Source organism: Carettochelys insculpta, chromosome 16, assembly GCF_033958435.1.
Source record: "Carettochelys insculpta isolate YL-2023 chromosome 16, ASM3395843v1, whole genome shotgun sequence".
In the NCBI taxonomy this organism is placed as follows: domain Eukaryota; kingdom Metazoa; phylum Chordata; order Testudines; family Carettochelyidae; genus Carettochelys; species Carettochelys insculpta.
The window spans coordinates 31,190,233-31,214,650 of record NC_134152.1 but is presented as its reverse complement, the minus strand read 5'-3'; the positions used below and the strand labels follow the sequence as shown (position 1 = coordinate 31,214,650).

Sequence of the window (24,418 nt, the reverse complement as noted above, 5' to 3'; positions counted from 1 at the left end):
AGCTATTAGCTTGATTACGTTTGTTTTATAGTCCTTGATGTAGCCTCTCACTCTAATTGTGGATGTTTTCATTGCCCATATGTGTTTAATTCATTTTATCCCACTAGGCTTCTGCTATATACATTTTTGTGGTGATAAGTCAAACAGCTTGTGTTACAGCAAGGAGTTTGGAAATTGCTGATTTTTGCAGTTTTGTATTATGCCTTCTCAGTTAGGAATTTGCTGATTTTTACTTTTGTGTACCAAGAACAAAGAGTACTTTCTGAAGACCCGTTATTTCATATGCCTCCCTTCTGTCCTCTCATAAGAGAGCACATCCACTTTTCACTCTTCCAGCCAGTGTGTGTCTTTTTCCACTCTTACATATTCTTGCCCCCTATTCATGAACCTCCTTTGTGCTGGTCTATCTGAGATCAGAATAAACATTTCAAAGGCACCCACACAACGTGGGAGACTATCAGTGACTTCAAATTAGACGCAAACTTTTGAAAATTTTACCTTGCTGCGACCAAATGGCAACAATAGCTGAAGCATCTGATTATGGTGTGAAATAGTTCTAATATTTTCTATTGTATTGCTACATTGTTATTTTTCACAGCCACTGGTCTAAACATGAGCAGTATGTTGTATATGTAGTAATAGCTTCATGTATTCCTCTGTAGGTTATATACTACAGCAGTAACAAATTCTCTCAGTGCTGCCCCCATGCACCAGGCTGAGTTAGGTTCCAATGAAATGTGTCTTTTCTCGCACTGTATCAGAGGTAGCCGAGTTATTCTGTATGTTCGAAAACAACAAGTCGTCCTATGGCACCTTATACACTAACAGATATTTTGGAGCATCAGCTTCTGTGGACAAAGACCTGCTTCATCCGCTGCATGAGTGGGAGGGAGGGGTTTCAGAGGAGGAAAACCCTATGAACTCCCCCTCCCCCCAACTCATGCATCTGACAAATGGGTCTTTGCCCACGAAAGCTTATGCTCCAAAATATCTGTTAGTCTATAAGATGCCACAGGACTTCTTGTTTTCTAGCACTGATAAGTCAAAATAATTGTTATTGGACTGCTCTCCCCCTTGTCCAGATTAACAAACACTTGTCTAAATACAGACCCTTAGGGTGCCTAACCAGTTAGGGACTAAGAGCCTCTGATACAGCGCAAAGAGACAGGCATCATTTACCTATCGATTATATATATATGATATAGATATAGATATATATAGATAGATATGTAAAAAATTTAATATATGGCTCAATACCTTCCCCTCCCACAGAGCCAGACATCCCTCCTCCCCCCGTCCCTCCTCTAACTCAATGCTGGCACCGCCATACGCTTCTCCCAGCAAGCGCTGATGCGTGTGCACAGAGTGGCAGACAGCATTCCCAGCACGCAGCTTCTAGGAGTCACATTTAATGGCTCAAAGAGACACAGGCTGGCCACCCCTGGCTTAGGGCATTCCACTGAGACAGTTTTGCTATGTTTGAAACAAACCATTTAACTCATCCTAAAGTTTCAAAACCAGTTTCTTATTAATGACAGTACATTCCCCAACTCAAATCACTCAGTGTCTGTGACAGCTTCTTGTAATAGGTTTTAGCCAAGAGGATATTCCTCTAGTGCTGAAGAATTTGTCTGTAAGCGGGAGAGAATACCTACACAATAGCCGAGTAAGAAGTTTAATTCACTACTGTTTCAAGCACAGAGGATAGTAACAGAGAGATAGCCATGCTAGTCTATATACTATGGGAACAAAAAAGCAGTCCAGTAGCACTTTAAAGACTAACAAAATAATTTATAAAGTGATGGGCTTTCGTGGGACAGACTGGATCTGAAGAAGTGTCTGTGCCCACAAAAGGTCATCACCTAATAAGTTATTTTGTTAGTCTTTGAAGTGCTACTGAACTTTTTTGTTTTCAAGCACAGACAGCATCAGATGGAACATACGAGGAAACGACGTGAAAAACCAGCCACGGTATTTTGCAGATTGTGGCACTAGATGTTGAACGAGAAGTTCCTTTCAGCCCCAAAAAATCTAAGCCCTTCAGCTGAAGGATAAACTGCGAAACAATGACTTCCTTCCCCCACTTTGTTTCATGGATACCTCACCTGAAAAGAGATTTGTCGGGGAGCTGTGCCTAGCTCGGTTTTGAGACATGTAAGACACACACTGCCTTGTGGGCTCCCTGTCACCTTTTCCAAACCATTGAAAGGGGAGCAGTGAGCAACATATCTAATTGTATGCTGGCTTCAGAGTAAATGGTAACTATACCCATTGGGTTGTTGGGTTTTTCTTCTTTCTCCACTTCATTTTTTGTGTTTAAAAATGCAAACAAACATGGGAGGCAATACAACTGCACATAGCCAGATAACCCTCTCTAATGCACTGCCAAGCTCAAGGCATGCAGTAATAGTCGACAATCGCCTTATGTGACCATGTGGACAAAATTATTCATAACTGCTTCTATGAATTATCAGGGACTCAGAAATGAACTCCAGCAATTATGACCAATCCAGCATTACTTTTGAAGTCTTTGGAGAAGCTGGTCTGTACTCTTTTTGCTACGAAGCAAGCTGTATGACTCCAGGGACTATAATAAAATAGAATTTTATATACTGTGTTCAGGCCATTGTCTTACTTGTCCTATTAGGCTCCAGCTCAGCATTAATTATGCTTCAATTCCAGGAGGTTGGTCTCCATCCCATATCACAGATACTTTAAGCTACTTGAAGTGATGCTCCATGCAAGCCTCAAAGCATTACAGATAATCCCAGTCATTTAATTTGCAGTTAGCAAACCAAGTCTGAGCTGACAATGAGAGGACTTTCCATTTTAATTTGCTACTATTAGTCTTCGTTAACCTTTAAGGCAGACAGGTCTAATCACACTGGAAATAATCATTGAGCCAGGTCTCCCTCATCTAAAAGTACAGCTTTCCATGACAAGGCTCTGCCTTCAGAAGTCTGGCTGGAAAGAGCTTTTAGCGGAGAAGATGAACTTCCTCCCCTTAATACAGGAGGACAACTTTTTTTTCCCTTTCCCATGGACTAGATCATTACCAAGGAACCAAACTACAAACACATTCTGTATCTTTTATTTCTAGCAGACCATTTACATAAAATTCCCCTTTTAAGTTAGTGATCCATAACCTCCTGCAAGATGCTACTAACGGAGCAGCTTTGGTAAAGAATGGAATGAAACAACCAAATCAAAATGAAGACGACAATCACAGCTGATTTTGAAACCAACACATTTTACCAAATACGTATTTAAAAGAAAATCTGCCAAGCCATATCTTCTCAGTGCTTCCAAAGGACCCAGCTTACGCATCCCTTTTCAGGTCTGTGCAGATGCTGGAGCTGCGTGCTGTCAAGCAGCCTGTCATGCTCGATAACGGAGATCCATCTTTACATGATTCGTAGACCTTGGATAGAGGACTCTAGGGTCTTGGGAGAAAACGTGTTTATCAGTAACTGCCACGGTACTGATTGTTAGCACAGTGAACCCCTACAGCAAAACTAAGTGATAGAACAAAACAGATGAAACACAAGCCAGGTCCATTTCCCTAACATGGTCCCCATACTGCCTGGGGCTAGCATATGCTAACAGATTATAACTCAACACACAGCTCTCTGACAAGCATTTTGTACAGTGGAAGCTCAGGAGTCATGCCCACCACCATAACGAACCGACCAGTCAACCATACTACCCATTTGGAACCCAGCAGTAGCAATCAAGCAGCTACAGAGACCAAAAAAAGCAAACATGGTGCAGTCATGTGTTACACATAAATGACTAAAAAAAAAAGTAAGGGCACACTTCTGCATTGTGAATTTTCAATGCTGCATTAAGTCCATGTTCCTGGTCATTCTTTCAAAAACTAACAACTGTTTTGTTCAGTTGTGAACAACCTCCATTCCTGACGTTTTGTTGTATTCCAGGGCTCCACAGGAGAGCCAGTGGCTCGGGAGAGACACCTGCTGGCCAATCTGGAGCAACACATGCTATCTGGCATGTAGGACACCGTGAGAGATACTTTGCACAGAGAATACAGGGCACCCATAGGCTTGCAAATGGAAAAAAAAAGGCTCTCACAAAGATGGAGGTCTAGATTCTAGATATATCCCAATGATGGCTATTACTTTAGCACCAAGTAGGGTGCTCTGCCATAAGAGTGCCAAGCAGCAGTCTGTGAGGTCTTGTGCTGGAAATTTAAATCCTAAATCCTAGTTTCCAGGGTGAGTGACCTCCTATATGTTAAATGACATCAAGCTGAATCAAATAAAAGTCAGCCTAGAGTCATTTAAACCATTTAGGCTTTTAGCTTGAGCTCCTGTGCGTTTTGGGCCTCAGGTCAGATGCTTTTTTGCTATTTTTGGTGGGGAGGAATCAAGGAAGTCTCTGGAGTGTGTGGGTGCTGCCCAGACTGTAAGGCTCAGCTTGAAGGGGCTGGAGAAAGAGGAAAACAGTGTCCTAGATATGCAAAGTATTTAGGCTCCTAACTTCCACTGTTTTCAATGGAAATTAGATGCCTAAGTACCTTTGTAGACCTGGGCCAGAATACCTTTTCTTGCTCCACTTAGCATTCTGGTCTCCTTAGCTAGCACAGTTGTGGCTATATAAAAGGTAGGAAGAAGAGGATTAACAGGATACCAACAAGGACCCGAGTGAGCCCATTAAAAATTAGTCTGGATTAGTACCATCTGCTAAGCAAATACATCTGTGATTATGCTGAGTCAAATTTGTCCTCTCTCAAGAAATCATCAACAGTCCTAAAGATCCAGAGCCTAGATTCTCTAGTGCTAATATGATTTACTTTAGAGCTGAATCCCAGTTCGGATGTCCAGAGATTAACAAATCATGACAGCTCACAACAAGATTTTATCATGGCTATTTTTATTTTGGCAGCTGGGAGTTGCAGGCTAGGAGCTGTGGGATCCTTAGCTGCTACTCGGAACCCTGGGTTCCCCACTACCTGCAGTGGCTGGGAGCTTTAGGGGCTACCATCTGTGGCTGGGACCTCCCTGCAGGATGACTGGGTGCTGTGGGTGGGAGGGGGAAGCATATAGCAGAGTGTTCTAATGCCCCCTGGTTGACAGCTCCAGCCTCGTAGCCCAGGGGCTGAAGCAAAAAAATGTCCATGAGGTCCCTGGAACTACCTGATTCCAAAACTTCCATGACATAATCATAGCCTTACTCGTTAGCAAAGTACACTTGAACCTCCTTAATCCAGATGTCTGTGGTCTGGGAACACTCATGGTTCAGACCCCTGCATGGTTGGAACACCAGCACAGGCTCCCTGCTGCACCGGGGTAGGGAGGAGACGGGGAAGGGTTTGCCCATCATCACAAGCCTCGCAGGCTGGATCCAGGCAAACCACAGGCAAAATCTAGCCTGGCGGCTCTACCTGACCGGAGGAAGAAGTGGCTCTGCATGCTGCTCCTTCCCTCACCTTCCACTAGCTGGGGGAATGGGAGCACAGCAAAGCATTTGTTTGGAGGCTTTTCCCTTGCTGCTCCCATTGGTTGTGAATTGCAGCACCCAGGACTCTGGGAGCAGCAGGGCATGGTGAGCCACACGTAATCCCAGGAGAGGGGCACCAGGTATGTGCCCAATCCCCATGCTTTACAGACCCTGTATACTCCCAATGTTCTCCTGTATCCTTCTTCCTCCACAGAGCTTGTCTCCCCACCCCAATAACAGTTTCTTATGACACTATAAAAATGCACTACTCTATAATGGCTTGTACACACAAAAGCTTTAGCAATAGACTTTGCATACCCTTCTCATTAAGGAGAACTCATGGCCTGGAAAATTCCAAAATCCAGTATGATTTATTTCCCAAGATTGCTGGATTAAAGAGGTTCAAACGTAGTAAATTCATACCTTGAAATCCCAGATGGTCATTGCTCCGTCAATGCCAGTGGTGCAGAACTTGCGACAATCTCGCTTGTCTATTTCATAAATAGACACTTGGCTGAAAACAGAGCGACAGCTTGAGAGACTATCAGAGAGCCACAAGTCATAGAGACATGATTAAGTAGACTTTAAAGCACTAGCTATTACTGGCTGTGTAAGAACTACAGAACTTTCAATCCCTGCGCTCCCAAAAGGGAGAGAGTGATGTGATTGTAACATGTAACTTCTGCCCGATTCTCAACATGCTTTGTTTTATCTCAAGTGGCAAGTATCACATGTGAAGGACTTGCTTGAAACACCTTCATCTTTCCTTAGCTGCACTACCCAGGGAAGATTTCAAAGCACAACCCCAGCTCATGCATCTGCAAGGCATAAGAATGAGCCAAGGTAAGAACCTGGGAGGCAGTCTCCAAAGCAGACAGGGAAGATCATCTACCAAGCACTATTATAAAAAGCTTAGAATTTAAACCAACACAAACTTTTCTTTAGAAGTTTGTGTATTTTGTGCAGGTAGAGTTCTGCCTGTGTGTTTTCCCTGGTACATCTCATATGATGAACATTTATTCACCTGTTCCAGGAGAGCAACAAGTACTGAAATAAAATTTTAAACGTGAGGGTGGGAGGAGAATTAGGAGTTTTTTGTTTTTTTTAAAAACCATGAATTCTGCTCATTGGATTTAGTGGCTTTGATAAGTGTCCCTAGTCCTACTTATAGTATCAAGTCCTAGTTACACAGTGTCTGCTCAGGTCTGAGCTACGGAACATATTCAAGGTGACTTTACTATCCATATTAATGAGGCTCTTATCAGGTTTCAGAGCAAGCTGGAGCAATTAAATCTCCTTGTTCTGGGCATCAGACAACTGCCAAAGGGGTCAACTGGAATTCCATGTCTCCCTTTTCAAAAGCCAACACCAATGCACAGAATTGCTAAGTTAGCCAGGTGCCTGGGGCAGAGCCATACCATCCATAAGATGGTTCAGGGCAGTTGCCCCAGGCCCTGCAGTGGACACTCCAACTGTCGTATGGCTGGGATGGTCTCCCATACTGATGTTAGCCTGCAGGGCCTGAGGGATTTCCTGGGGAACCCCCTACGCACTCACCATGGCATCAGGAGCTGCAGGAAGCAAAGCGACCCAGCAGCCTGCTCTGCTTCTTGCAGCTTCTGCCACTGCAATGAATGCGCAAACCCTCCTGCTGCCCCATGCCAGGCCTCCCAGTAATCCCTTGGGTCACATCTCTTGGAGAAGAGGGCTTCAGGGAAAAAGTGCAATGGGTGTGGAAGGGGGTGGAACAGCAGCAGGCCTGGGACAGAGGGATGGCCCTGGCCTAGGGTGGGGCATTCCTACTTTTCTATGAAACAACAGGAATAAGCAACTGTCAGTGGAAGGAGAAGTTTTCTGGGAAGCCAACTCCAAGACTGAAGGGTCTCAGATATGCCCTGCACAACAACATTAGGTGACAAGGAGAGCTCTCTTCCACATGCCCTGAACACCAAGGCACTCACGTGATGCTGTTTTGATGCAGCGTCTCCAAAGTAGTGTTACGATCCTCTGTAGTGGCTCTCTTGTCCATGTTGCGGAAGCGTTCCATGGCAGAAATATTGCGCTGGATGCTCTGCTTTGGAATGTCTAGTTTGGAAACGAAGGTCAGCGAGCCACGGTCATCACAGTTAAAGAGCATGGGGCAGCAATCATGGCCCTGCAATGACATCATTAAGCACCTTTGGTTTTTATACCTCACTCTGCTGAAGAACAGTTCATGCTGGTGCTTCTGAAGAGGTATTTTACTATTGACTAGCTTCATAATCCACATGTTAGCCTCTTACTGAAGCATAACATTCTACAAGGAGAAAGAAGGGACACTTACAGCTGCCACCACGCTGTTCTCAGAGACAAACGACACACTCAGGAACGGGAGGAACTCTGTTTTCAGCTGTGAAACCCTAAAACACAAGAACAATTGTTAAAAGAAGGGCCTCACTGAAACCTCTCAGCTTTTGTTTCAACAGAATATGACAAAAGGACCCATTCTCAGACAGAGCTGCTAGTACAAAAGCTTATATAGCCCCATCACTATAATATGCTACTTTCAAGTGACCCAAGTAGATTGTGTCTTGGAAAGTAACTGTAGCTTAGTGCAAATGCAATGTGAAATCTACTTTTTATTTTAATTCCCATGCCACGCCTCCAAGAAATTAAGGAGACGATAGCCAATGTTCATAAAAATCCTACAATATTTTATACTATGCTGCTGTTCAGGCAGCAGAGGGAGCCAATATTAACCAGAAAACCAATCCTGGCTTTATGTTGACCTTATAAAGCAATTTGTACACAAGCAATAACACACATTTAAGAAGAGATTACACATTCCAGCAATGCTGATATTTACCAGCCTGGGCCTTTTCTGCTTGGTAACACAAGTTAGGTCTCTTTAAAGTTAAAAAAAGAACATAAAACTCTAGTACTTAAAGCACTTGTCAGCAGCATCCTTTTACGAGACAACAGTTGAGTGTTTATATCAATACTAATTGATCTCAACAGTCAAGTTACTATTACAATACCAAGAAAAGGTAACAGGATAGGATTTCAAAGATGGCCGTAGATCTGTATTATTTAACCCCTTCTCTAGCTAGTTATACACACTGCAATTATCACATCTGTCTGTCTCACAGACAAACACAGCTGTCCTCAAATGGCCCTCTCCTTTATCCACATACCTCGAGCAATGTCACCTCTCCCCCGTTCTTAAGAGAACAGAGGCTGTACACGTATATGATGTTTAAGTCAGGGGAAGGGGATGGGGCATAATATAGGAGTGGGTAGTGAAATATTTCCACCATGGTTGGAGGACAGAATTAAAAACCTTGCAAAAAGTAATATAGTAAAGAGGACAATATGGAATTGAGATTTTTGTGGACTAAACTGCTTATTCTTTGATCCTTAGTTAACACTATCAAATCAAGGACCAGATGTGTAAAAACCTGGACATGCTCTCAAAAGTCTCCTGCCTCCACAGGAGAATATAGTTTCCTAATAGCAGAACAACAGTTACAAAAAAAAAAAATTCTTTCCAAAACCATTAATTTACACCAGATCTGTCCTTATTTATCCAAAATTCCTGAATAGCCCTCAGAGACTCAAGTCTTTGAAACTTCAGATAGACTACTTGTATCCACAGCAGAAACGAGAGCTGGGAACACTACTTCTGAAAATACCAGCTTTGCTCTTCCTTGTTGCAAACACAACATCCCATGTGCCACACTTGCCCTTCCCCTACAAACATCACAAAATCAATAAATACAAAGACAACAGAAAAAAAAAAATACTTACATCATATTTTTTGATGCATCAGCAACTGACACAGTACTGTCATGGCTGACCCAGGCTAGGCGGTTACCACTGGCAGAAAAACTGACACTATGCACCCATCCTCCACTTCCAGCGCCACCAAACTCTGACATCAGCTGCCCAAAAGGCATCTTTGAGCCCCATGGTGTGCTGGCTGGCTTTTCATCCACTTCCTTAATGTAAGCAGAAAACACTCTGCAAATAAAAAGACACCAAAATCATAATGGACAGAAAGCTAGACACCAACTTTGTAAAAAACTCACATTAGAATCACCAGGAGAGAAACTACATTAATGATGCTGTGCTAAGGCACCATTCTTTTGAGATTCTGTTGACAGCCGACTTCTGTGCACTGTAGGAAAACATCAACAGCATTATTCATAAAATGTACACAGGATTCTTCTTGCAAATTCAACCCCCTATCTTTTGGCTTTTTGCCAGAAGCTGGATGTGGAAATGAATGTTGCACTTACATTCTCTACTGCATTAAGGATTTTGTTTTTCCTGTCATAGCACTAACAACCCTTAAAAACAACCACAAAGCTAGGAGAGAAACTGAGACATGCGATATGTAACAGTCAGCTAACACAATCCTCACAAAGATACTCATTCTCTATACCGAGTGTTGGAAAAAGAGATGGACACATTCTGGCTAACTGTGGGAAGAGTGCATCAGAACATACTATACTGTCACTATTTCTCTGCATTTCGTTCCCCAACACTGCTATTTATCAAAATCTGTTAAATAAATAAGTCTCCCCCTATAATTGGATTCCTTTTGTGTGATTCAGGGGTGGCGCAATATGGCATAATGGCTATGACAGAAGTTATCATGATGTCAAAAACTTAAGATTAATAGCAGCAGTTAATTCACTGAGCAAGAGGGACAAACCACTTAAACTGTTCTTGCATTTGAATCATACCAGATTACAAATAATGAAATATTTGAACAACAGAATAGCAGCGTTAAATGGTCATGCCCAAGGTCAAAAATAAAGAGGAATTTTAAAAGTGATCTTATAGTAACATTTTTAAAACACTGCATGTGTGTGGCATGTTATTTAAACTACATTCGAAGAAAACACAAGCTGACAAATGCAGAAGAGAAGAAAAAAGACCTTATTTTCAGCTATGTTAATATGGTTACAAGAGAATGCCAAATTGTAAACATGAGTCCAATCAGCCTTGCCAGCTTAAAATAGAAGCTAGTGGAAGGACTGTGTGCTGTTGGTAGGTTTAAATTAAAGAGCCCTTTACGAGAATTTAGAAGGAGAGCTTCGTTAATATATGGAAATAGGACATCATATGTTAGAAGCATAGGAGCAGCAGTCTTTGACACAAGGCAAGAATAAAATCAGTCCCAAGCAGCAAGAGGACTGGAAGGTGACCGGTGATTGAAGAAAGCCTTTCATTTGCTGGGTTTTTTTCCTTCCCTGAAACCATTAAATTTTAGAAATAAAACCATCTCTTGTTTGAAAGGCCCCACAGTCAAAGAGCACTGGTATATGGCCTTTATTTCCAGTGACACTGCCCCAGCTACAATATAAAAACTCCTCTACATGGTGCTCATAGCTAACTTTCTCTCTCTCAGAATATAAAGGAAGCGACCCTATAAGCTTATCAAGGCCAGTCATTTTAAATACTATTTGAGAACTATCAAGCAGCAGCTCCTCTCACCCGAGGTGTTTATCAGTGTGTCTCCTGCTTGGTTGAAATGATGTATACTGCTAGCTACTACTGATTTTGCCCATTACATAAAGTTCTTTGAGAACCACCTATGGTGCAGACATGCTACAAGACCAGTTGTCTTTATTACTTTTAGCATATAACAGAACACTTGCTTAGAAATAGAATTCCAGAGAGCTGTATGCACCCTTCAGCAGAGAAAGGCAGTCCTCTTAACATTCAGCAAAAGGTTATTGGTGGGGGGCGCAATACAACTAAGAGACCAGTGTGAATTGATGTGCATGCATCTTCTGATGCACCTACACAAAGACCTCTTCCTCTCTCTGATCAGAGTATTAAATGGTCCATCCTTCACTGCAAACTTTAATAAATGCCTCCTAAATATGGTAATAAAAAGACCCATATATCAGCACGGACCATTTCTGGAGGAACAAAATACAGGACAGAGCAAGTTTGTCAGCAGGAAGTGCATGAGGCAAGAATATTAATATTCCTTTAATCTTTGTTCTGTTCTAAGGAAATTCTGGGCAATTGATTCAACCTATGTTGTATAAATCTTTTCGTACCCATATTCTGAGATCCTTCAACAAGGGATCATTGGACATAAAAAAAGTATTATAAGGTAATCAATTCCAGCTTCTCACGAAGGGTAAAAAGAAAAATGTCATGAGATCCTCTCTACATAAACAGATGTTAGAAAAAACACCAGGACAAAAAGTTATTAAAAAAAAAAAAACAAACCCTTACATTTAAATAGAACACTTCATCTCACACAGCCCTTCAGGGCTTGTCTACACTTGACCCCAACTTCAAAGGGGGCATGTTAATCAGGGTGATGGGAGATTACTAACGAAGTGCTACGGTGAATATGCAGCACTTCATTAGGCTAATTCTCCCCCCGCCCCCCCCCCCCCCCACAGCAACTTCAAAGTGCCCACGGCTACATGCATGAAGACGCTTCGAAGTTCGACACCCTGAAGTTGCCATGGGGGAGAATTAGCTTAATGAAGTGCTGCCTATTCACCACAGTACTTCACTAGTAATCTCCTGTCACCCTGATTAACATGCCCCCTTCAAAACTGGGGGCAAGTGTAGACCCAGCCTAAGTATATGCAGAACTTTCTACATACACAATTCAAATGCTCTCCGTTCTGGAGGGGTGAAAAAACACTCTACAACTGTTTAGGTCAGGGAAATGAAGATGTATAACCTGCCCAATTTAAACAAGCTAGAATGTAGTCAGAACACCTCTTCTTATGTGAAAAGTACCATGAGGATCTCAAACAACCAAATTCCAGACTTCAGATTTACACTTCATTTAGGGTAGGGAACATAGTATTTGACCCTAGCATTTATTCTAGTGGCTGTCTTAAGTATGCAAACATTCTTTTTAAGCTGAATAACATCCCTGTAGCATAAAGCAAAATTCTATGTTTATTTTAAGCAGAAGGCAAATTCTTACTATTATGCAAAGTAAAAAGGTTAAAAATTTTAAAAAGAGGAACACACTGAAATCACCATGCACAAAATTACTCATCTGGGCCCAAATCTCGCAAGCTGATCTACATGGATGAACCTGTGCATTGCACCCCACGGCTTTAATTGGATGCTATGCAGGTGTAGATCTATCCGCACCGAGCAACTGCCAAGACTTCCAACCCCATGCTAACTATGGCCAAAGGTCTATTTCAGATAAAAGCTGGTGCTGGGCAAACTTTGATTTCAGACAAGGAGCGGCATGGAGCCAACGCTCAGGTACCTGCACAGCTGAAGCAGTATTAGTAAGTAAACACTACTTTATGAAAGTAACACTGGGTTCTTGGGGGATATGTGCTAAAAATCCAAAGCTCTGTGTACATATGTAGTCGCACAGATTACACAGTCTTTCAAGGCTCTATTTCTATTGTCCTACATAGATTAGTATGTGGTGGGCTGCTAGTTTGACAAGGTACATAAGATTTACACATACTTACTGCTGACTGATTTAAATCAGTAACCCAAATTGATCTGCAAATGCTTTATTTACCTCACCTGCATTTGAAGTCACAGGATCCTGCAGCCAGCAAGACATTATTGGGGTGCCAGTCCAGACTTAGAACAGTGGAGCGAATAGGCTTTTTAATGTGTTTACTCACCCACCTAAAGCAACAGGAAAAGTTATTTATTGGGAACCATTTGCTGAACATTAAAGTGCCAAATATCATACAGTATACAACTCCAAAGCATCGGGGGTAGCCGTGTTAGTCTGTATCTGCAAAAACAATGAGAAATCTTGCGGCACCTTATAGACTAACAGATATATTGGAGCATCGGATTTCATGAACAAAGACCCACTTCGTCAGGTATGCCAAAACACCAAAGCTCAGTGCAAGTGACTAGGAACATTCCAAATTGGCTACAAAACTGACATGTGTAAAGGTAGAGTAGATTGAAGCACACATGGTATGCCCCTAAATACTAGCCAGAAGTGATTCTGGACATCATGGAACTCCAGCCCTCTATCACCCCACAGTAATAGTACATATATTATAAATATTGCATGTTGGGGTATGTGCAATATTAGTTACAAGTATTGTCTTTACTTTTTAAATTAGCCCCACATGGGATTCTGAGGCACTGAATAGTCAAACTTTTTTGAGAAGAGTTTCACTCATTATTCCCCTTTTGAGTCAGTCTGCTCCTTTCCTCTAACTTACTTCATCTAGTCAAGATTTTGTAAATTCATTTCAGAAACTACCAATGATTGCAACACCTCAAATATAATTCATGAATCTCAAGCGGCTTTGAGCTCTTATCAGCCAGGCATCAACAATTACACCAAAAACTACTATTTTGAGCAGGCACATATTTGCACCCTGTACCCTTTTAAAATCAATTTTCAAAAACAATATAATATACCAATTTGGCCACTACTCTCATCTTGAGCTCACTGACTTGATTCTGATGTAGTAGTTTCCCCCTTTTGAATATCCCAAGAAAAAAAGAACATTGAGGAATCATAATATAAACAGTGTTATTTTCTGTGTCAACCATTCTGAATGCCTTTTACCCCTCGGCCCCAGGTTACTTAGAAGGTTACAAATTACAGGTCATTTAAATGCAGCATTTAATCTGCACCTAACAGCCACAGCAAAACAAAGCTTTTTCCAGCTAGATATTGTAATTTGGGTGTAAATTCTTAGTCTGTAACTGAGAAAAAAAGATTCTCTAAACATGTAGGATTATGTAAATAAGGACGAGGTACCATTCACTTAACGTTTGTAAATCTCTCAAATGCAACATCTTCTAGTCTGCTAAAAAAAAAGCTGTGTTTTTTGACACAGTATAAATGCTAATAAAGTATCATGTGTCTCATAGATCATGTAAAAGATACAGAAATGCTAAAGGTTATATACTGCTAAATGCTGTCTGGCTCAAGTATGGCCAATACCTCCATTTCCAAGCATCTGGTAGACCACTTGTTTCTTTACACACTAACGAGAACGGATTTTTTTTGGAATGGTTGTTTCAGGATTGTATCTGAGCAGAAACCAGTGAAATTCTTAATTTTTAGTTTGTCTTTTCCCCAAATATCATGTTATTTTATCTATGCAAGGGGATTGGGCCCAGCCATGCATGCGCGCATGCATACAGAGCCTGCCCTTCACTCACCCTTCATAGAGGCTCATCACACGGGCCACATGGAATGAGCACTCACTCCAGTTAGCCACTACACCTTCCCTACACTCCATGATGATGAAGCGATGGTGGGACCAAACCTGAGCAGTACTATCATAATTTTGTGTTACTTGCATATGATACGGGGTTCTATTTCTGAAGCTCTATACAACAATTTACCCAAACAACTTCAGAATCTTGGTAAATTAGTATTGAGATGGTTTGTAGGTCAAGGACAGGTAACCCATTACATCCAAAAACCTATTCAGTAAGGTTATGTCTACATCCTGAAATAGGTGCCTGGGTCTAAGAAATGTACTCATTTCCAAATGATTTTCAAGGTAACAGGCCCATTATTCCAGCATCCCAGTACACATCATTGCAGGAGGAGTACAGGGATGCCTTAAAATAGTGCTTTAACCACATGCCAAAATAGCCTACTTACAAATCTACTCGAAATAAGCTACACAATTGAAAACTAACTAGTTCTTTCGGAATCAGAAGTAAGAAGTCAGCTGCAGAGACAAAAAACAAATCCAGTACAACAATGTATTAATGTAAACTACTAAAAGAGAGAAAGAGAAAAGTTAAGGTAAGTAACTGTTTGTGCTCGTTTCAAAGCTGTATTATTACAAAACTCCACTGTAAACTTTTGAAAGAACCACCATAACGTTTTGTTCAGTTATAAGCATTTCAAAATTACAATCCTCCGTTCCAGAGGTGTTTGTAACTCTGAGGTTCTAATTTAATTGTTGCAAATACATTTCCAGGTCACCATCCAAGGATTTAGCTATCAAATTATGAATATTAATGAGACCTGCATGACTAAATCACATGCATGACATGTACCTTTACAGCTCAAGACACTCAAAACCACAAGAAACTCAGCAATTATAGAACACTTATGGTGCATTAACTCCATTTTAAAATACACTATGGAATACAGAAACAAGACAATGTATTCCCACTTGGAATTGCCTTAATGGAAATTATTAAGCTGCTCACCAGTCATTTTCAGACTCAAAGTAGCACACTGATATGAGTCGAGCTCCACTTCCTACGGCAAATTTATTCTCCAAAGGAGACCATTTCACAAAGGTGGCTGCACGATTAATTCTCAGAATCACTAGAGTTGGCTTCCATACTCCATCTTTCTGACTCCAGACGTAGGCATTACGGTCCGCACCACAAGTTACAATGCGGTCACTCTTGGGAGCCCAATCAATACCTGCAATTTAGACCTTCTGTTAATGTGTAATTTTTCCCCCCTTGTGAGTCCCTGTTTACTGTACAGCAACCCAGAATGGACATCACTTACTACGCTCTGTCACAAAGACAGATACCAAGGAGGTCCAGCCACTATTCGTTGTTCCGTCACCACTGTAAACCTTTACAGCTCCTGACTTTCCCTCTCCAATTCCCTCTTACTGATAGATTTTATTGGAAGATAGTGTGTGAAGGAAGACTGCTTTAAAAAGCATGACCACTTGTAGTAGAATGGCAATGGCCCTCTTCTGGATCTCAGCTCTGACTACAACTTCGATATCTACGAAGCAGTACTTCCAAAACTTTATCAAAACCTCTGGTACAGCTGTCTTCTTTGCTGTTTCCAAGTCCCATGGCCATGGTCTAATTTTTTTTTTTTTTTTTTTTTAAACAGAAAAGTCAGAAAGAACAAAGCTATCAGTTTTTATGTAAGAACACAACGCTTATGTCTGTGTCATGCCTACTTAAGTTGTGCCATCAGCTAAAAATAAGCCAATATCAATGCAAAGAAGCAAATAAATGTCAAGAAAAAAATGGTATAAAACATCCTTTTGACAAGCTTGACACAGCTTTCCTTTCTTCCTATGCAATGATGGATGTTTTCAACTGGAAATATTCAGAGAAAAGTCATTTCTGATCTTTTTCCTCAGCATCTTTCCTTTTGAGGCAGTCTGCAATCATTAGTTTCCCCCTGCCACAAAAATATATTTAGACTTTTCTTAATAGCACTGTTCCAGAACTTTAAAAATATCCTTGAGCAGGCTGATTGAAAAAAACAGCATGATAGGTACAAAAATAGAACGCAAGTAGAAAAGTGCCTAATATTTTTAGATCCAAGGTTTACTCTCAAATTCTGGTCTAATATAAAAAACAGATTTCTTAATGGTCAAAAACTCCAGGTTTCTAGGAGTTTGTAAACTTTAAAGGCTGCACAGCACCTGGCATTCTCAAGTGGCAGTGATATACAACACTGACTTATGTTATATCACCTAATTGGGTGACATTTGGGTGTTCATATGACCTCTTGTTAGTGGCAAGAGGTACAACTAAAATGCTGAGCAACACCTTTAAGGATGATGAGCCTTTTGTACATTTAATCATGTTAAAGGGTAAGATCAGCAGGAAGAGTGCAAGCTGCCGTACCCCTGCCAACAAGGAACATGGAAATTTGGCAAAGTTCCCACAAACCCTGTCAAACCAGCAGACGCTTCTGTCTATTAATGGGCTAATAACACAATATACTGGTGGACAGGGCAAATATTCATTTTAACTAGCTTCTCATTTTGGCAATTAGCATTTCTATATTTTAATTTTGTATCCTGCAAATTAACTACGTTCCTGTGCTAAAACCAGGGACCTGTGAATTCCAAGAATCTGCACAACTACAATTTACCTCAGAATGCTGCAGCAGTGTCTAAGCTTTCTAACCATTATGGCTGCAAAGAAGTGTTAATGTAAAAAATGAATAAAACCAATAAAGTCGTATATTTTCCTGAATGTGCAGATCGCCTAGAACAATTACTGAGATGAACGGTATCATTTATATCCAATGAGTGTTAACTCTGAAACCTAAAGATGTAGAGGTTTATAATGCTCACTTTTAAATCTTCATCTCCCAGGATGCCAAAATGCTCAATTTCCTGGCATACAGCCACCAAAACCCACATCATCTAATTTTCCTCACTGGAAACTTCAGTTCAGCACTGAAGTATGAGACAATACTAAGTGTAAATGCAAAGACAGCATAAAATAAAAATGTATTTAATATTTTTAAAATATTGTATTGTTATATTAATTTTATAATCATCCTGAATTTTTAACTAAACTCAGATATTGCAGAATTTCTATTATGGAACAAAAACCAAGATCTTGCTGTTAAAATGAGCACTAGATTTCCCAGAATATAATACAAAACAGTTCACTAAAGGCCCTTTGTTTTACAAGGTAAATGTGAAAAGGAAGATAAAAGTCCCTAGGACCTACTCCATCACCACAGTTTATGCAGGCAACCCACAGCTCTTTCCACAAAGACACACTTTGTATTATAAGCATATCCAAGAGGATGAAAGGAAGAGATCAGCCAGTTTCAATTTTCTTAAATATATAGTGGTTGCTTCATCCCCAGAAAATACATCATTGACATGAAAAGACAGATCCCAATATATCAGAGAGTCATATATACTTGCTGAAGCTTGCTTACAAAAACTAGCAGCTAAAAAACTGGCTTATTTGAAAAGATATACTTGCTAACTCTTAAATTTATTTTTAAGACACAGGAATAGGTTACTACTACTGTTTATAGCTTGAATTTTAGTGTGGTAACTACTAAATGAGTGTTTGCTTTATGTGGTCCAGAAAAGTGCTGCAAAGCTCTCCACAGAGAGAGACAGACAACCCATAAAAAGACTGGATCATCTACTCATTGTATACAGATTTCTTATTCTGTTTCTCAGATTATTTCTCAAAAGCAGGTTGAATCACTCTCTCTTACTAAATTATCACACACTGTATAGTCACTTGCCTGTAATATGTCCATTGTGTTCCTTTAGCTCATGAGCTTTTACCCACTGGTTCCCACTCTTCTTATAGATGTGAACTTCATGGTTATTAGGGCTAATAGCAATTTCTGGCAAAGGGAATTAATATATGACATTCTGTTAATAACAAAAGCTTTAGAACGGCATCTCTTTCCAAACCAAGACAATTTTTCAGTTTCAAAATGTGTAACAGGTAGAGACAATTTCATTAGGAATGCAGAATTTGGGTTAAAGAGAATTAGTCCTGAAATCCAGAATGTACTCTAGGGCATTTCTTATCTGGAAAAGCTCTAAAGAACTTTCAGTATTCAGCACTCTCTAAAGAAAGCAGACTCTGAAGGCTATAATTCAAAATGGATGGGGAGAAGCTAGAGAATGAAAAAGGCAGGATCTGGGGCACTGAAAAAAGGGCCAAGAGCAAGGATAACAATTAAGCCGTGTTGCAAATTATAAAGTCTGCATAAATCAAGTTTTTGTTTGCAAGCATCTCAGTTAAATAGTTCTCGTACATCCAGAGGTGAAAGTAAGTGGGTGCTGCACAAGTCTGGCAAAAGGTGGCTGAGCTGTAGCAAGAGCTTGTAAGGAGCTATTTAAAGAGCTGGCAAAGGCCCTGGCAGTGTTTCCTGTAAGATAAGCACTTGGGTGACCGCCCTGGAGAAATTCAGGTGCCGCCTAGCTGATTAGCAGAGCATCCATAGGCACCCACAGTGGGTAACATGTGTTTCTACTGGCAGTGCACATCTGCATGTCTCAGTGCCCATAACAAAATTTAAACCACATATGGATGGAAAAAAACTTCAGGAAAACTGGACCTGGGTTGCAATAGGTCAGTACTTGTAAGAAATATTAAGTTACTGTCAGCCCTGTACACATCAACATTCCTTACCAGGAGAGTGGATGACAATTGGTATTACAACATGTTTTGTACATTTTAAGGGAGTGCTCAGGAAGGAGCACTAAGGTATTGATATTGTCTTGTAATGGTTGTTTTGCTGTACTAAATTGTTTTCTCCTTTACAAAGTTCAAGATCTCTTTTCTATAAAGTATGTGGCTATGTAGCATGTACAAAATACCAATCAAACGGGAAGATTATTTATACAGGACTTACGAGTACGATCTCTGTTCCAGGCATGGCAGGTGATTGGTTCTAGTAAAAACTGATGTAGGGACATTCTGAATAAAGGATACTCTTAGTGTTCTAAGCAAAGAAAAAGCTGAAAGAAATAGTTGAAAATCAATACTTTAAATAATTATACAAAACTATAGTCTTAAACAAGGGGCAGTTTATTTGCACAATATCATAACTATTTCAACAAGAGTGTAGGTGCTTCCAAGGGTTACTTTTGCTGATTCATTAGTTTTATAAAGCACTGATGCACCCTGGTGTACAGACTGATTTTGACTTCTGATTCTTAATAAGGCCAACTGCAAATTATCTTTTCTTAGTTCATCCTCACAGATAAGAGCAAGATGGGCTTTCCCTTACTTATTAAAAGTCCAACAAACGTAAATAATTCTACTAGATCTAGAATTTTTTTAAAAAGGATTTCTGTATTTATGTGGATATTTCTGTGGCTAACCCAAGTCCCCTGCAATATTAAGACTCAATGGCAGTATTAAGACAAAATGATTGAACTCAAAAAATTCCTGGAATGTGTCATTTTAACATTAATGCTCACATGCACTCCACTTCAAACTTAATTACAGCCTACTAACATTTGCTATGTGCTAGAATTATTCACTTTATGAATTCCAAAAAGAAATTTTAATTAATTAGTCCTAAAATTTTGGATTACAGATTTTTTTCAAGAAAACTGAACACTAAATCAACAGCATAAAATAGTCTGTCTGTAAATATATGATTTATTAGAAAAAGCTTAATATTCCATAATTTGCAACTGCATTAAAACAAATGTCATTGACTTCTCCACATGAAGTTGTATTAGTGAGTAACCACACAGTTGCATAACACAATACAATTGAGATTTGACATTCCATGTGTGCAACTGTCAAAAGTGTAAAGATGCTGCATCATGAACTTGTGGAAGATAATGCTTCAGAAGATGAACAGCACCCATAGTCACCAAAACACATACACCTCAGTACATATAATTTGTATTTGTCAATCCCCACTTACATTCTCAGTAAATTTCACATCCAAGAATTCTTTATGATAGTTCTGGAAAAAGCTTTTTTCTTATATGCATGTAAAAGAAAAAAAATACACAATGATGTCATTCTAAAACACTCACACCCATTATAGTCTGAAATTACAACATATCCAAGTATGGCCATGTTAGCAGAGGGTGGAGACTGCAAGGCAAGGTAGGAATTCAGATGTAAACAGGATATGAATAGAACACAACAGAAACTGAAAAAATGAATGGAAGATGAGCAACACCTTACTCAGTGTAGCAAATGGAATTATAGGAGTTTAGAAACAGTATAGCATTACAACAGCACAAATATTTTTGAAGACTGTCTCTAAACTTAAGCCCTGTACCCATGTTTATGTGTCTATATTTATATACAGTGTACTTTAAGAAAAAGTGCATTATGAGAAAAACAACGTTTAAACTTTTAACTAATGACAAAGTCATAATTTTACTGGCAACTGATCTGCATAGCTGGTTCTTTTAACTCCCATAGTCTAGTAAATCAAAGTAAACTATTATTGGAGAGACCTAATGCAATTCTACCACAAGGCTAAGTCATCACCTTCTCCTTAATCAAAAGGAATCTGAGTTACCTCCCAATTTGAACAGCCATGACATGAGATTCCATTTGTTAACCTAAGCAAAATGGCTGCAAATTTTATCATCTTCTTGTTTTAGAGCATGCCAACACAGAGAAGCAGTAAATTTCCATGTACAGAAAAAACTGAAAAGCTGTTCCACCACCAACTGCTCAGCCCTTTCTACTTTTCAGACATAAAATGTAGGGAAGTTTCCAAAAACAAGGAGTACAGCTACTTCAAAACACTGATTCTAATACAGTCTTAGTGCTTTTCCACACAAGACCCACATGCTGGGGGACATGTCTGTCTTTATAACATCTAGTCCCTAGATTTTACTGCTAAACTTCAGACTAAACAGCAGGTTGGTATCAAAAATAGATGCTCATACATGAAAACAGCTCTAGTTTATCTGAGAAAGATTATCCCAAATCCAGTATAGTACAAAAAAATTACATTCATAAGACAGACAACGGATCTCCCATCACCTGTATTAAATGACAGTATCTGTTTCGCAGGACCAACTTACCACTGGAGAGCAATGGAGGGGACAGATACTCTTTAAAAAAAAGACTACTTCTCACCTATACATTTGATAATTGCAATATCCTCTTCCTAACGTTCATTTTTAAGAGAGTAAAAAATGTAATACAATCTTTAGTTACACTCTTCCCAATCACCACACTGCACATTAGAGGACAAAGACGCTACTGATCCATCGTTAGTGAAGTTTGCACTTTGACATTACTGATCGATATTTAGTGCCGTTCTCAACCACCAGTACCTTCAACAATGCCTGTCAGACTAACCTGAGCACCACCCACAGGAAATATGTTATCACAGTTAACCTTGTTATCTGGGCACTTGGCCTAAAATCTAATTAATTTACAACTGCAGAGTACTAATCCTTGGTTTTCTGGTATCAAGATAGGAATTTTACCTTTTTGATACAGCACCAGCTTCCTTGGGGTCATGGGGGGAGGGGGGCAGCACAGAGGAATGGATGAGAGCAGGGTTTTAGGCTGCTGTAATTCCCTACCAACACAAATGGAAGGGCTAACCCCAACAAATACAGGAATAGAACTACTACCTCAGAATAGTGCTAAATAGATTTTTTTTTTCTTTAACCCCCACCAATCTCCCTTCAGATGACAAATCTGGAAGAAACCTGCCCACTGTTCACTGTCATCCCCTCCAAGCTGATCATTCACGGGGCTAACTCCCCACTAACCCAGGGTACAAGTTACAACCAGAGCAGCTGTTCTGGGCAGGCGGCACCGGGGGCCCATGCTTTCACTACAACAGGCACACAGGGCTTGCCCTTTTAGACACTGGGGAGGGCTGACAATAGAGCACTAGGGGCCGATGTTTCCTGTAAGCTGGGCGCTTGGGGAGGCCGCCCAGGAAAGATTCAGCTGCCACCCAGCTGGCAGTGTGTGTTTCCACGGGTGGCGCTCACCTGCACACACCTCAGCACACGAGAAAGTTTATTCCACAGATGGATGGAGAGACGAGAGGGACCAGCGCTAGGAGCTCACAGCCCTGGGCACAGGTGCACAGACATCCCCACCCCCTCGCCCCAATGTGTGGGGAGGAGGCAACAGGGCTCGCCCCACACGCCCAGGGGAGGGAGAAGGAGCGGCCCTAGGTAGGGAAGTGGGAATAGGTCAGTGCCCTGCCCTGCCCCCAGCGGGCTGCTCTCATTCCCCTCCCTGCCCCGCCTCACCCGCTGTTCGGAACAGACGAACCCGCACTAACCCCCCCACGCCGCATGTAGAATGGGGGAGGGGCTCCCACCCACTGAGGGAAGGAGGCGGGCTCCAGGTGCCCGCTGAGGGCCGCGCCCCCGCCCCCCCGGAAGCGGGGGATGAAGCGCCCGGGGTTCATAAGCCGCCCCAGCACTTACCTTAGGGGGTGGGGGAGGAGGCAGCAGAGCGGGACTCGCGGACTCTGGTCAGTCAACGCGACTCCGCTCCGGGCGGCAGGAGAGAGAGGGGCCGGCGGGGCCCGGCACTGACAAGCGATCCAGGAAATGGCCTTGGAGTCTGCGCACTGGCCGAGAGCCGCTCCTCCAACTGCGCCTGCGCACAGAAACGGGGCGGGGCGAGTGCCAATCGCTAAGCCCGCGTGCCGGTCGGGGGTGGCCTGCGCGTGAACCTGGAGGCTGGTGAGGCGAGCGCGGCTCTTCACAAAGGCGGGGAGGGAGGAAGAGGGGAGATAAGAGCATGCGCAGTGTCTTCCGCCCGGATGGGAGATCTGTACATGCGCAGTGGTCAGCCCGGGTGGGTGAAATTTACACATGCGTGTTGCAGCCTGGGTACTGCGCCGTGCAGTCCTGAGCTGGTGGTGCAGGCGGTGCATGGTTCGGTGCTGTGATTTGTCCCAGCGCTTGTCAGTGAAGGAGGATACGGCAGATCCAGCAGCTGTGGCAGTTCGGTTGACATGCATCAGACGAAGCGGGTCTTTGCCCAGGAAAGCTGATGCTCCAAAATATGTTAGCCTATGAGGTGCCACAGGACTTCTTGTTGTTCTCGAAGATACAGACTAACTCGGCTCCCTCTCTGATACTTGACAGTTAACATGCCAGTTATCCCTACTGCACAGGTGGGGAAACTGAGGCACAGAGCGGCAACGTGATGTGCCCCATTTCAACCTCGCAGGCCAGTAGCAAAGACGTCCCAGTACAGTGCTCTGTTCCATAGGTGACACTACCACCAATTTATAAAAAGCAGCACTTGTAAAGCCAGTAAATTACAGTGCAGAAAGACCAACTGGGAGTGGTGTGATGGGAAGATTAGAGTGACTCTTTGCGATACGTGATCACTGGAGTTCTTATTGGTCTGACTGGAAAACGAGTCCAGATTTAAGATGTGTAACTAGGTCAACTAATTAGTACATAACAGGATTGAAAGTGCATTTAAATACAATATTGCATTTACAAAATTATTTTCACAGATGGATGAAAGCAACTGAGCCAGATATGTTACAGAGTAATTGTGTTTGCAAGAGCTCAGAGATTGTAAATGCAAAATATTAAGGCCATGTCTACACAGAAGATTTTCAGGAAATCTCCCATCTCAACTGCAGGTGTATGCAGGTGCATCTGTGAAAGTTCTAGTTTAGAGAGGCTGACAGAAGTTTCACCAAAACATCATTTCAAGGAGCTCTGAGTTGGAGTCAAAGACTTAGTACAGGTTGCACCTCTCTAATCCGGAACTTTCTCATCTGGCAAACTGTCATCTGGCTTGATTTCAGTTAGCTAGATGACCGCTT

At 41.4% G+C, this 24,418-nt stretch overlaps 1 protein-coding gene across 3 annotated transcripts; it reads right to left on the bottom strand.

Moving 5' to 3' along the window:
• Positions 1–3,075: 3,075 nt before the first annotated feature.
• ARPC1A (actin related protein 2/3 complex subunit 1A) lies at positions 3,076–23,314 on the bottom strand. 3 transcript variants are annotated; one of them, XM_075010618.1, is made up of 11 exons: positions 23,052–23,313; positions 20,549–20,607; positions 19,520–19,625; positions 18,395–18,499; positions 15,613–15,835; positions 12,982–13,089; positions 9,247–9,459; positions 7,784–7,859; positions 7,422–7,615; positions 5,884–5,974; positions 3,076–3,443 (listed from the first exon to the last, which is right to left on the bottom strand). In XM_075010618.1, exons 3-11 carry the CDS (start codon positions 19,581–19,583, stop codon positions 3,405–3,407), a joined length of 1,113 nt encoding a protein of 370 aa, XP_074866719.1. In that variant the 5' UTR covers positions 19,584–19,625; positions 20,549–20,607; positions 23,052–23,313; the 3' UTR covers positions 3,076–3,404. The 3 variants fall into 3 exon arrangements, with proteins under 3 accessions (XP_074866719.1, XP_074866721.1, XP_074866720.1); XM_075010620.1 differs by lacking the exon at positions 20,549–20,607 and having other exon boundaries at positions 19,520–19,609; positions 23,052–23,314; XM_075010619.1 differs by lacking the exon at positions 20,549–20,607.
• Positions 23,315–24,418: the final 1,104 nt, after the last annotated feature.